Genomic DNA, 12,153 nt, shown 5'->3' with positions numbered 1-12,153 from the left:
TCTATCCAAATATTCTCCAATCTCCTTTTTTATATCATCTGTAGCTTGTGGACATGCTCTTACATTCCCAGAAGTTTTGGCTAAATGCTCTTTTTGTCGAAAAATACCACCCATATAAGTATTTCTACAGAGCAAACATATCACACAATTTCTATCTTTCGGATTTTTTAGTTTAACATATTTTCAAGCCGGATCCTTGTTGCTAGAAGATTGGGAAGAAGAAATTGGCTCAAAAATAAGTATAACATTATTATTGTACAAAAAATAATAAAAAGTTACCGACTCTGTGAAATAGTGCTTGATTTCTTCACGACCTCTGAAACCCCCAATTTCTTATCACAAATTCAACTTAACATTCCCAAATCAACAATCAAAGGTATCAAATGAACATTCAAGCATCAAACAACCGTCAACTCGAAAATTTGGATGAAAAAAAATTTTTCGCCAAATTTTTTTTTTCCCTTGATTTGATGCAAAAAAAGCCACAAAAGTGGCTGGAAATCTATGTTTAGAGGATATAATAACCCCCCAAACAGTTTCCCTAAACTTTGGAACTATAAAAAGACCATTTTGACCCTTCATGAGGGGCAAAATCGAATTTTTTTTCCCTTGGAAACAGATGTGGTGCGATGCAATCTGATGCGGGATGCGGCGCATATGCACCAGTTCACGATGCGGATGCAAGTGCATTTTAAAACATTGATACACGTACATACGTATATAAGATGAATCTACCTTTTAATTGATGCTTTCTCAAGAAAAAAGATAAATAGTTATGATTTATTAAATAGAGTGGAATTGGCAAATCCAGTTTTCCAGACCGGTGAGCCGCATGGTAGAAATATAAAACATGGGTTCTACTCCATTCAAACAATATTAACTAGAATACATGATTCATATCTCCCATAGAGTTGTTAATATCGGACATGCACAAGGCATCTCAGATTACAGTATGCCTATCAAACTAAAAATGAACAATAAAAATTGTTGTGTACAATGTTGCAATATGGGGTTTCATATAAGTTGTACGAGCTTCAAATTATAATTCTATCAGATAAGGTTTCTTAATCCACAGTTCCACACTACAGAGTTCTCTCACATACATATTTGTAGCATGCTATCAAATGGTCTTCTTCTCTCCCCTGAAATTGCTGAAGTTTTCGGGTTTAAGGCCTGAACTAATATATCAATAAAAGCGAATCACTGTCTATTAAAAAGAATATGTCAATAAAAGCTTCAAAACTATCCCCTATATACATAAAAGCAGCCATAGACTTCAAATTTTCCAAACACATAACTGATAATATTCACCATTTTATATGATTTATAGCCATTCTACATAGAGTCCTGCTTGAAGATGAGAGTTAGCTGTTCCAATCGTGACCCTCAAGCTTGCAAATGACCAAAGATCATCTTAGGTAGACAGAGGGTGGGTCATATTCTCCAAATTAAACTAGGCAAAATCTATGGGAACTACGAGAAAAATCATGTGTTCTCTTGAAAGAAAACACCTTAGGGAGCTAAATGGTAAATGGTAAATGGTTATGGGTGTGAGCTCCACATAAAGAATGCACTTTTGATTTACTTGAAATGAATGGATATATTACTGGATTAATTCATCAATGGTGATTTCAACCTAAACATTACTGCATACTTGGGTTTAAATAAAATACAAAATTGAAGTTTGGTCTGTGCGTATCACCATTAATGTGATGAAGGATCCGATGCTCGAAAGCAAAGGAAAACAGCTGAAAAACAAGAAAGTTGAATAGAGAACACCAAAAAAATCAATTGAGAATGTAACTGATGCAAATTGTTTGTAACCTCTCTCTCTCTCTCTCTCTCTCTCTCTCTGCCTGCGCTTACCCCTTGCTAAGCTTGCTTTCAGGTTTTCGCAATAGGTTTCTCAAGGTATTAGGCTGTATAAAAAGATCCTAAGTTCCCAAGGGAAAATTTCAACACGATAAGATTTAAGCCTCTTTTATACCGAATTTGTAGATTAGAGGTAGCAGTCCCAGATTTTTCAAACATTTTCATAAATTTTTATTTTCTGCGAGAGCTTGGGTGCAAAAAATTTAAATCCAAATTATGTAGCTAACATGGACCTGATCTATGAAGAACTCCTCTAGCATGTTTTAGATCCACATCAGAAAATCAGAAGAGCACAAGCACAAATAGTTCTCTTAAGATTTTCTTATTTTAGATTCTACAAATATTGACTTAATTAGGTTCCCAATAATCTAATTTATAGTCCCATGTTATGCTCATCACCTGCAGAGCAGCTCAACCGTTTAGAAGTGTTGTTTCCCCAAAAGTACTAGAGTTTCCTTTTCCCATTTGTGCTTTAGCTTTATCTCTTAATACGGAATCACATACTTTTTAAAGGAGCAACACTTGACGTATATATACACCTGCAATATTCTTGGTTATTTCTATACGCAGAAGATACTTGGCGTTTCAAGCTTCATTACCAGCAGTAATCAGGAAGTGAATAGAAGAAGGATTTGAAAAGGCTGGGATGGAAATTCCTTGATAATAACTTAAGGAACCACAGTTATCCATGGCAGAAGCAGTAGCCTGGGTAGAAACATCAAACAATTAAGATTTTGAAGTTTATAAAATCTTTGGAATGAAAAAGATGATGAAAATATTTCAAAAGTCAAGCATACCGGTAGCTGCTCTAGGAAATTTGGGACCCACTAGTAATTCGCTCTTCAACCTGGGAAGCACTCTTTCCAACATCTCGCCACCAGTCATCACCTTCATCACAATCCTGTTCATTTGGGTATCAGCTAATTAAGTACATAGCCCCAACTTCCAAAGAAATCAAATATGGCCTCATACTATAATGGAATTGCCAATGATTACAAGACACTATGCTTTTAGGTACAAAATAACCATCTAAATTAGTAGCATTGCGAATGCTTTGGACTTTAGTTGTTATGTACTTTGAAATTGCATTGTTTAAACAAAGAAGAAAGAGCTCAACAGCCAGAAACCAAGTACACCTTTTTTGAGCACTCATAGATGCTTTGCTAATTATACTGGTAACAATTTGGAACCAGAAAAATTATGATTCTTTATATAATTGAAAATTCTCCAATAGGCAATAAGATGAGCGAAAGTAGATTAGGTGAACAGGCCATGTGCAGCGCAAACCTAGTATGGTACATGTTTGGAGGTGCGAGTTGGTTCAAATGGAAGGCTAAAAAAGGATATAGAGTAGGCCAAAAAGGACATAGTTGGAAGTAGTGAAAAAAAATATGGAGCTATATGGCCTCATTGGCCCATGATAGAGCATAATGGTGGACCAAGATTTTTGTAGCCCGACCCCAAATAGTTGGGAAGAGGCTTTGATGATGATGATGATGAATAAATAAAAATTATAGAGAATACATTGAAGAAAATAAGACAAAATAGATTAGATTGCCCAAATTACTTGCTTATTGCTTGGTAAAATTCTTCTTCAAAGTTTTTAAATGTTCTATGTTTTCTCTCTGATTGGATGATGCTTGTATCTGCTTGTATCTTGTGTGTTCCCTAGTTAAAAAATCTTTTTTTTCTCCAAAATTTTTAACTCTGATATGGTGGAAGAGTTATTTTGGCAGCTAAGAGTAATTGGGATTTTTTGTAGAACCCTCACAAGCCTGTGGATTTTATATCTCATCCCTTTGAGACATCTGTCATATAGGGGTTATATTATGGTTATGATGCCTGAAAAAATAGTTGATTATCAATTTAAAGCTTCCCCGTTTAAGATAAGGGCATTATAGTCCAAAAATCCCACTCATGACTTTTAAAGGTTTTAACCGCAGTTTAAACTTCAAGGATACATTTTTCTAACATAATTTTCTAATTAATTGCATTTTGTACACTGACGAACGTGTTTCGACAAGTTTGAACCTAATTATATAAAAATTGGCCTGGAATTTCATATTTGAAGAAGTGCCACACTTCTTGACACGGTTAATCCTTTATGTACCACAGCTACCAAATTCACTCCAAGACATTGGTTTGTCAGTTGTAACCAAAATTTGAATTGTAACATCATTTTGATCTTTTTGCTCAAGTTTGAGTTCATTTTAAAGCTTCTTGCTTTGATTATGTGATTGTTGCATCACAAAAGTATTGCATTCTGCATTTTAATTCCAGTTATGCATTTTCAAACTCATAATGATTAAAAAACACCCCAACATTTTAAAGCTTCTTGTTTAGATTATGTGATTGTTACATCACAAAAGTATTGAATTCTGCATTTTTACCCCACATGCATTTTTAAGCTCAGAATGATTCAAAAACACCCCAAAACAGCTATCAATGGATCTGCTGTAATAGCAAACTGATAAAATAAATATAGTTCCACGTGTCAAATAATCTGTTCATTGAGTAGATTAACAAGTTTGGTTTTTTTGTGCAGACTATTAGTAAATAGGTTCTTCTACCTCATGCACAGCAGAGAGCAATAGACTGTCACTCTTTCCAAAAATGTGAATGTGAGATCTACTTTGTGGTGCCGGATATCACCAAATTTGAACATCTTGGGAAAGTATGAGAACAATTTCAAAGTCAATTTAACATTGAGATATTTTCTGGATACTTCTTTCCTATACAACTTTTCTAAAATATAAATTAGGAAAAAGTTTATATAAGTGCGAGGCTCTAAACAATCGAATTACAACGCACCTAAAAAATTTCACTGGAAGAGGTTGTTTTGATGCTCAAAAGTCCTTAAATTGATCATCTCGACCACAAGATGCACGGACATGAGAAAAAAATGGATTTCAAGTTTTGGAAATAGTGTATCTTGTAATGCATTTTTGGACCATCAATTTTCAAGATTTTCAAATTTTCATAGATTTGTTCGATCTCCACTATTTTTGAAGCTTTAAATTTTATAATTAGAGATGAAAAGAAATTTTAAGGCTATCACAAAGATTTCTAGTATTGAAACCACATTTCTCGATACTATTTGAAGGTGCGCTTTACTTTAACTGTTTAGAGCCTCGGCCCTATACAAATTGCACCCTATAAAGTTATGAATAATTCAAATGTAAATTTACAGAACAAAAACTACAAGTAATTAATTATTGAAAAACACATCAACAAAAATTCAAGACAACTATAATATAAGTTCAAGAAACTTAAAATTCCAAAAATAGGAAAAGTATCATCTTATTCTGCCTTTCCTTATCATACTTTATTAATTTCACATAATTACTGTATTTTCCCCATCTTTTAATTTTCTTAAGATTTTAGCAAAAGAAACTCGAAAAACTAAAACCAGAAAATCTCCTGAGCAAATATACTAGGATGCAAGTTCCGGAATGGAAGATTTAATACCCCTAGTGTGTGTTGGTGTGGTCCTCTATGCGCAAAATGATTTATTTGTCATTAAAGCCAGTGACTGGTTTTAGGTTTTACAATCCATTCACATAGCAAGCCAGAAGAAACAAGCCAGCCAGAATACACCCTCATAACTAGGAAAGACACCCAATATCATCCAAACAATTGCAAGAAGGCATATAAGATGAACGGATCATTTTATAGATGAGACACGCAAGTCACAAATAACTAAGAAACCAAAGGCCATTAAAGGGTTAGAGAATGCTACTTCACCACTTTCCCAAACTCAAGTGTTTTCCTGGTGCTTTCAATGTCAATTGCAGTTCTTAAGACCTCTTTCCACCATCTGGAATCTGTCTTTGAACTCTCACAGATTTTGAGATTGTCATGCAACAATGGATTCCCATTCCCTTCATTAAGTTGAAGATTGAAGTCAATATCCACTGTCCGCTCATTCTTCTCTAGTGGTATTGAATCATAGATGCCGGAATCATCTGGGATAAAACCCCAGGGTATTGGTCGCAAAGGTGACCGAAAACCTGAGAACATAATCAGTTTGGCAAATTTTAAATAGCAAGAAATTTAGTGCATAGTGATAGTAAAGAGCATTATCAGCACTATACTGACCTCGGCAGTCTGGATCATAGCATTTCTGATAGTAGCCAGCTTTTCTAAAGTCCACGACATACATTACTGCAACCATGTCAAAGATGCATATTAGCCTGCAGATAAAGCAATATAATTTCTTTTAAAAATAACTACTTTTGATGAAGGTATTGTTGGTATTTGTCATACACACAAATAGTTTACACACATCATTTAGAATTATGCATGCAATTAAGTTACACTTGATAATCGATGCATGCTGGCGGACAATCCCACAGCTCAACTGGCAGGCACTATGGGTCCAAAGTCACTAGCCCAATTTAAAAAAAGAAAAAAGAAAAAAAAAAAAGAAGACTTGAAGCTTTCTGCTTTATTAAAGCAAAGCAGAAATAAACCCCAATAAGATGTTAAAACAATTTATCAACAAGCCGTTGGCTCAACATTGAGACCTGTATGCCACAAAAGAGGCCTTGGTATTGAACCATCCACTGGCAAACCAAGTTGACATACCCAAATGAAAAGATGCAAGACAATTAAAAAGCACAAGTTGGATTATGCCTTTTCCAAGCAGAATATAAATAAAGCAAAGAAAATGATGAACTAAATTATCTATAATTTAAACTACACCTATTTTCTCATAATTTTACCAGTAGAGCCTAACATAACCAGTAATGAATTTTGAAGGGCCAGGTAGTTGTAAATTATCTATAATGTTCTGTTTTTCATTGCAAATGTATATCTTTCTAAAATCCACATTCATTTTTTTTATATTAACATTTTGGCTCGAATACTAGCTTTAAGTGATTACCAGATTCTAAATCAGTAGTATGTCCATGATGTGGACCTTTTGCACAAAAAAATTTCTCAACCAATGGCTCCTAATCTAATTGGGAGGCAGAAAATGACAGGTAGGAGTTTTGAAGGGCAGATAAATATTTTATATGTTTACTTTAGTAAAATATACGTATCTTCTCATAGTATAGTTTTACTCAACAGAGCTTAACCCAAGCAGTTATGAGTTTTGAAGGCGAGGTAGTTGGGACATTCCCAGGCTTTGCATGTACTCTTTCTCCATGTTAATGTACATCTTTCTTTAATACCACATTCCTTTTGTAGAAACATTTGGACTCCAATACTAGCTCTAAGTAATTGATGTAGGAAGGGAAGGTGAGAAACTAAATCCACCATTTTTTTGAACCTTAAACAAGTAAAATCAGCAATAATGGAGAAAAAATATGGCTGTAAATCAAGCCATATGAAAAACTTTCTTCTCTCATAAAATAAAATTCATTCCACTAACATAAGGCTACCAAAATATGACATCCAACCTTTTAGAAGCCCATGAAACCGTAAAAGAGATCCAAGTAAACATTTAAGACTCTCAAATACACTTAAACATTATTCAAATTACAGAAATACCCCTATGAACAGTAACAGATGAACAATACTCATGAATAGAGTAATGTGAACAACACCAGTGAATAGTCATCATCATCATCATCATCATAGCCTTTTCTCAATTAATTGTGAACAACACCAGTGAACAATAGAAATATAAAAAAAATCTAGAATACTTAGAAAACTTAAAAACCTAAATATAAATCATAAACCTAAAATTAAAATATACATCTCTTGAATTAAACAAAAATTAAAATTAGAATAATTTTGTCCTGCATCATTCTCCCGTGAATGGAGAAAACTCGTGCTCAAGTTTTGAAGTGTGCTAAGATGAATTCAACATCAAAACCATCTTCTTCAACCTTTTTCTTCTTTGTTGACTCAAATATTATTTGTGGTAAAAAGAATTCCTCAAAAAAATGGATCTTGATATATATATTGAGGAATCAATGCATATTTATCAAATACAGCTATCCTTGAACTTTTAAAAATTGTGTGGAAAACTTCAAACTTAATTTTTTATCCTTCAAAGGCTCTCTCCACATCTATTTCATTACTCTCTGAAACCAAGGCCACAATTTGCAGTTTATGAGTCTACCACACTTCCACCGTGTTATTTTGATTTCAATACCCTAAATATCTTGAATGCTCCCCATCTTTGATATCCTTGAGATCTTCAAAGGCCACGGTTTTGATCAGTCCATCTGCTGCCTTCTCTCCATATTCTTCAGGAGCAAGATGCTCTTCCCAAACATCTACATCTTCAACATGATTCTTATCATAGAAAAGTTATCTAAATTCTTCAACTTTGTCCAATGATTCATCAAAATATGATCACCATCAAAGAGACACCTTGTTCTTTATCAACAATGGGATCACTATAGCAGATTGAAGCACTATCAAAGATAGGCCCTCTACTGATTCAAAGAATATTGAATCCAATAGAAGATTGGAGTCTGCTGCTTCTTCAAAATTATGTTCTAATTGATGCCATCGCACATAGAACCCATCTATGTCGTTTGACACGTCATCAGTCTAATCCTACTCAGACTTAGACTCATAAAAAGTCTCATAATTTGGACCTATACCCGTAGATTCCTCTTCATTTAGGGCACATTGTTGTCGGCCTCTCTTGCGCAACGACTTTTTGACCCTCTCTGTCAAGTTGTTGACTTCCTTGCACAATTGGATTAGATTGGCAGCCTTATGACTAAGACCTTTACGACCAACCATCGCAATCTCTAATCATCTTCGAACTAAACTCTGATACCACTTAATGCAAGTAGAGTTGGCAATGGACCCGACCAAACCCAAGACCTGATGGGTAGACCTGACCTCGAATCTGGGTATGGGTCCAATTTTTGGACCTGATGGGTCCGGTTTGGGTCCAAAACTGGACCTGAACACTATTCGAGTCCAGGCTTGGGTCCAACAGGACTTGACCCATACCAATAAACCGTTGGAGGTAAAATATTTTACTTTAAGCCCTATTCTTATGGGTGTATTAAGGATCGTATACAATAAGAATTCATAGTCATCTTTAGCTATTAAACGACAAATCAGACGGCTTGAAATCTAATGGCAGGTGATTGTGACCTTGTTGCCAATAATATAGGTATATCATGGTAAAACAAAGGGAAGAAAAGAAAAGAAAAGAACCTCATAGTCATAGGGTGGCAATAGGCCCCACTAGACCCGAGACCCAACGGATCGGGTCCAAGTCCAAAACCTGAACCCCAATACTATTTAGGCCCAGGTCCGGGTCCAGTTGGACCCAACCTGACTCGCACCAAAACCGTTGCCACCCCTAAATGCAGGAAGGAAAGGTGGGGAAATTAAAACTACCATTTTTCTAAACCTTAAACAAGTAAAACGGGCAATAATGGAGAAATAAATTCAGCCAAGAGAAGAACATTCTTCTTTCATAAAATAAAATTCATTCCAATAACATAAGCCTCTCAAAATGTGAGAATTAACCTTTTATAAGCCTATGAAACCTTAAAATTAACTTGAGATGCAAGTAACATTAAGACTCTAATATACTCTTAAATAATACTAAAACTCCAAAAATACCCCTATGAACAATCACATGAATAGTAAATACAAAATATAAAAAACCTTAAAATCCCTAGAAAACTTAAAAACCATAAAAATAAATACTAAAACTGAAATTAAAATATACATCTCTTGAAATTAAACAAAATTAAAAATTAAAATAATTTTGTCCTGCATCAGTAATTCCCAAAGTCTAGTATCATTGCATCAGTATTATGTCTATGACGCGAGTTTTTGCAAAAACTTTGACATGACAATCCAAGCCGGTCATGCCGGTCCCAAGACCAGAAAAAAGAGGGGAGTTGTATTAGGTTGGCAGCTAGCATAAAAATTTTGCCACATCTATTTCACAGATCCTAAGTTAGAACTTTGGAGGGATGGTCTAGAATCAAAAGATCATAACACTAGCCAGACAAAGACATAATATACGGAATGCACATTAAGTAATGATAGAAGTATAAACGAGGAATTAATTAAGATTGATCGGCAAGAAATTCCTAAAAGAAGTTATTTTCGATATCTTGGGTCGATAATCCATGAGAATGGAGAGATTGAGGAAGATATCGGGATGGACGAAGTGGAGATGTACTTATGAAGTTTTATGTGACCACCGCATTACCAATGAAACTAAAAGAGAAGTTCTATAGGATTCCTCCTATGAGACCAGGCATGCTTTACAGGACAGAATATTGGGAGGTCTACAAACAACATGTTTATAGAATGAATGTAGTTGAGATGAGGATGTTGAGATGATGAATGACAAGAGAAGAAATGACAGAATTTAGAATGAATATATCTGAGGGAACTTAAGGGTGCTTTCAATAGGCGATAAGATGAGAAAAAGTAGACTTAGGTAGTCTAGCCATGTGCAATGTCAAACTAGAGTAGCACTAATTAGGCATGGTGACCTATGGAAGGCTCTTGAGAGGGCATAAGGAAAGCCCAAAAGGAAACGAATGGAAGTATTGAGAAGAGATACGGTAACATGCAGTAAGATTGAGGATATGGCCATTGATAGAGCGGAATAGTAGAACAATATTCCTGTAGTCTACCTCAAATAGTTGGGATAATGCTCGAATGATGATGATGATGATGAAGATGCGAATTTTTAGCAAAAAAAACTTTTTCAACCACTAGCTCCTAATCTAAATTGAAGGGCAAAAAAGAGACATCACAACACTATTTTACATGTTATTAAGACTGAATAGACTGGTTCTGATAGCTCGTACCAGTTTTGATTGGTTGTGTGTGTGTATGTGTGTTAAAGACAGCTCTTTCTTGTAAACCAACCAGTCTGACCTGTTTGGACTTTGGACCACCAGTTTGTGACCAACGAGGTCCTGATAATATCGCTTTTATCACATCAACAGATTGCACTTTGATCAACAGCATTGCATAAGTTCGAGTTGGTCACTTGGTACAAAAATAAAGGACAAGCATAGTTTTGTGTTGACTTGGAACCTACTGAGTCTGCAATCAGACATGCCACTTGGATTGTGAACTTTTGAGATTTTGAGAATGCAGATGATTCCTTATTGTATATGAATTAGGTTCATTAGGTACTAAATATGAGTGAATAGAAAAAAAAAAAAAAAAACATTATGGTCACCACATAGATAAGGAACTTGGGTTCTGATGGTCTGCAACCTATAGGTTTTGCAAATGTTGAGCTGCCATGCAGACTGCTAAGTATGGAGATTGAAATATCATACATCATTTGAATTATACATAATACTCTTGAATATGGGCAAATGGCAAAACATCTCTCATGTAAAGATAAAAGAAAAAGAATACAATTTTGGATCACATATAAGCCTCATATCATGTTTTCATATTTGCAGTCAAAATAAGTGAAATAATCATTGGTTTGAAATACACAGTATTAATAATACATTTTAAATTGTTCATAAAATAATTCTATTGTAGAGAAAAAGTGTGGTATTTGGAAATCTCTGGTTTACATGCATGAACAAGGAAAGTAAAATCTCCCCACAAAGATAGCAAAATGCGACCTCAAATGATTGGAAATATACCATGATTGCTCTTGTGCTCCCTTCCGATTCGTTCACAAAATCTATTCCCTATTATATTGTAGATCATCAATCCATGCTCTGAAAACCAATACCAGCTTCTGATCCTGCCTGATAGAGAATATCAACTCATAAGCCACGTGACAAATAAAACTGTACAGATAACAAGCATAATACAATCCATAAGTGACATTGTAAACTTTCAATATGAAGGCAGACACGCATATAGGCATAAAACAATATACAACATTTTAGGTTATTTGCCTTTGTACAATAAGCGAATATCACGAAAACAAGATATTGAAAAATAGAAAATTTTCCTCTTTATTGATAAAAATAGTAATCTCCCCCTCAAACTTGAGGTGGTAATCAAGAGTTTGTTCACGAAAAAACTTGTGCTGAGTGATTATGTAGAACTTTGTAATGTGATTCACGAGTTTTTTGCCAACAAAGTGTCAAACTCAAGTTTGGGAGTACGTCATGTTGCTTCAAATGGTTAGATAGTAACTAGAACAAGATAAAAATGAGTAATTTCCTGACAAAACAATGACTAGAATGATTGGAAACCCCTTACACATAGGTGAAAATTACAGCACAGGATGTCCACCTTCCTTACCCTGGTACCTAAGGTCAAAGAAGCAGAAAAATCAGAAGACTTCTAGCCCATCAGTCCATTAAACTCCAGTTAAAAGATCCTTACCAAGGCACTAACAACCAGACT

The 12,153-nt window shown here is 34.8% G+C and overlaps 1 protein-coding gene across 30 annotated transcripts in view; it reads right to left on the bottom strand.

The window, feature by feature from the left end:
- Positions 1-838: 838 nt before the first annotated feature.
- LOC18424367 (DNA primase) overlaps positions 839-12,153 on the bottom strand; it is a 59,509-nt gene continuing 48,194 nt past the window's right edge. For 8 of the 30 annotated variants that reach the window (XR_016040465.1, XR_016040447.1, XR_016040462.1 and 5 more), the window contains 6 exons: positions 11,436-11,543; positions 5,971-6,036; positions 5,612-5,882; positions 2,670-2,773; positions 2,472-2,577; positions 839-1,178 (listed from right to left, as the gene is read on the bottom strand). Coding sequence is in view for 6 of the 30 variants with exons in the window: in XM_020676568.2 (XP_020532227.1) it covers positions 2,555-2,577; positions 2,670-2,773; positions 5,612-5,882; positions 5,971-6,036; positions 11,436-11,543 (572 nt within the window). In the remaining 24 variants the exon portion in view is untranslated. Of the gene's footprint in view, positions 1,179-2,167; positions 2,578-2,669; positions 2,774-5,611; positions 5,883-5,970; positions 6,037-11,435; positions 11,544-12,153 lie in introns of those variants that run through there. The other 22 variants (XR_016040456.1, XR_016040464.1, XR_016040449.1 and 19 more) reach the window with 11 other exon arrangements.

This window comes from Amborella trichopoda, chromosome 9 (assembly GCF_054954075.1).
Source record: "Amborella trichopoda isolate Santa Cruz 75 chromosome 9, AtrichopodaSantaCruz75HAP2 v2.0, whole genome shotgun sequence".
In the NCBI taxonomy this organism is placed as follows: domain Eukaryota; kingdom Viridiplantae; phylum Streptophyta; class Magnoliopsida; order Amborellales; family Amborellaceae; genus Amborella; species Amborella trichopoda.
The sequence above is the reverse complement of the archived record's forward strand: the minus strand, read 5'-3'. Positions and strand labels throughout refer to the sequence as shown.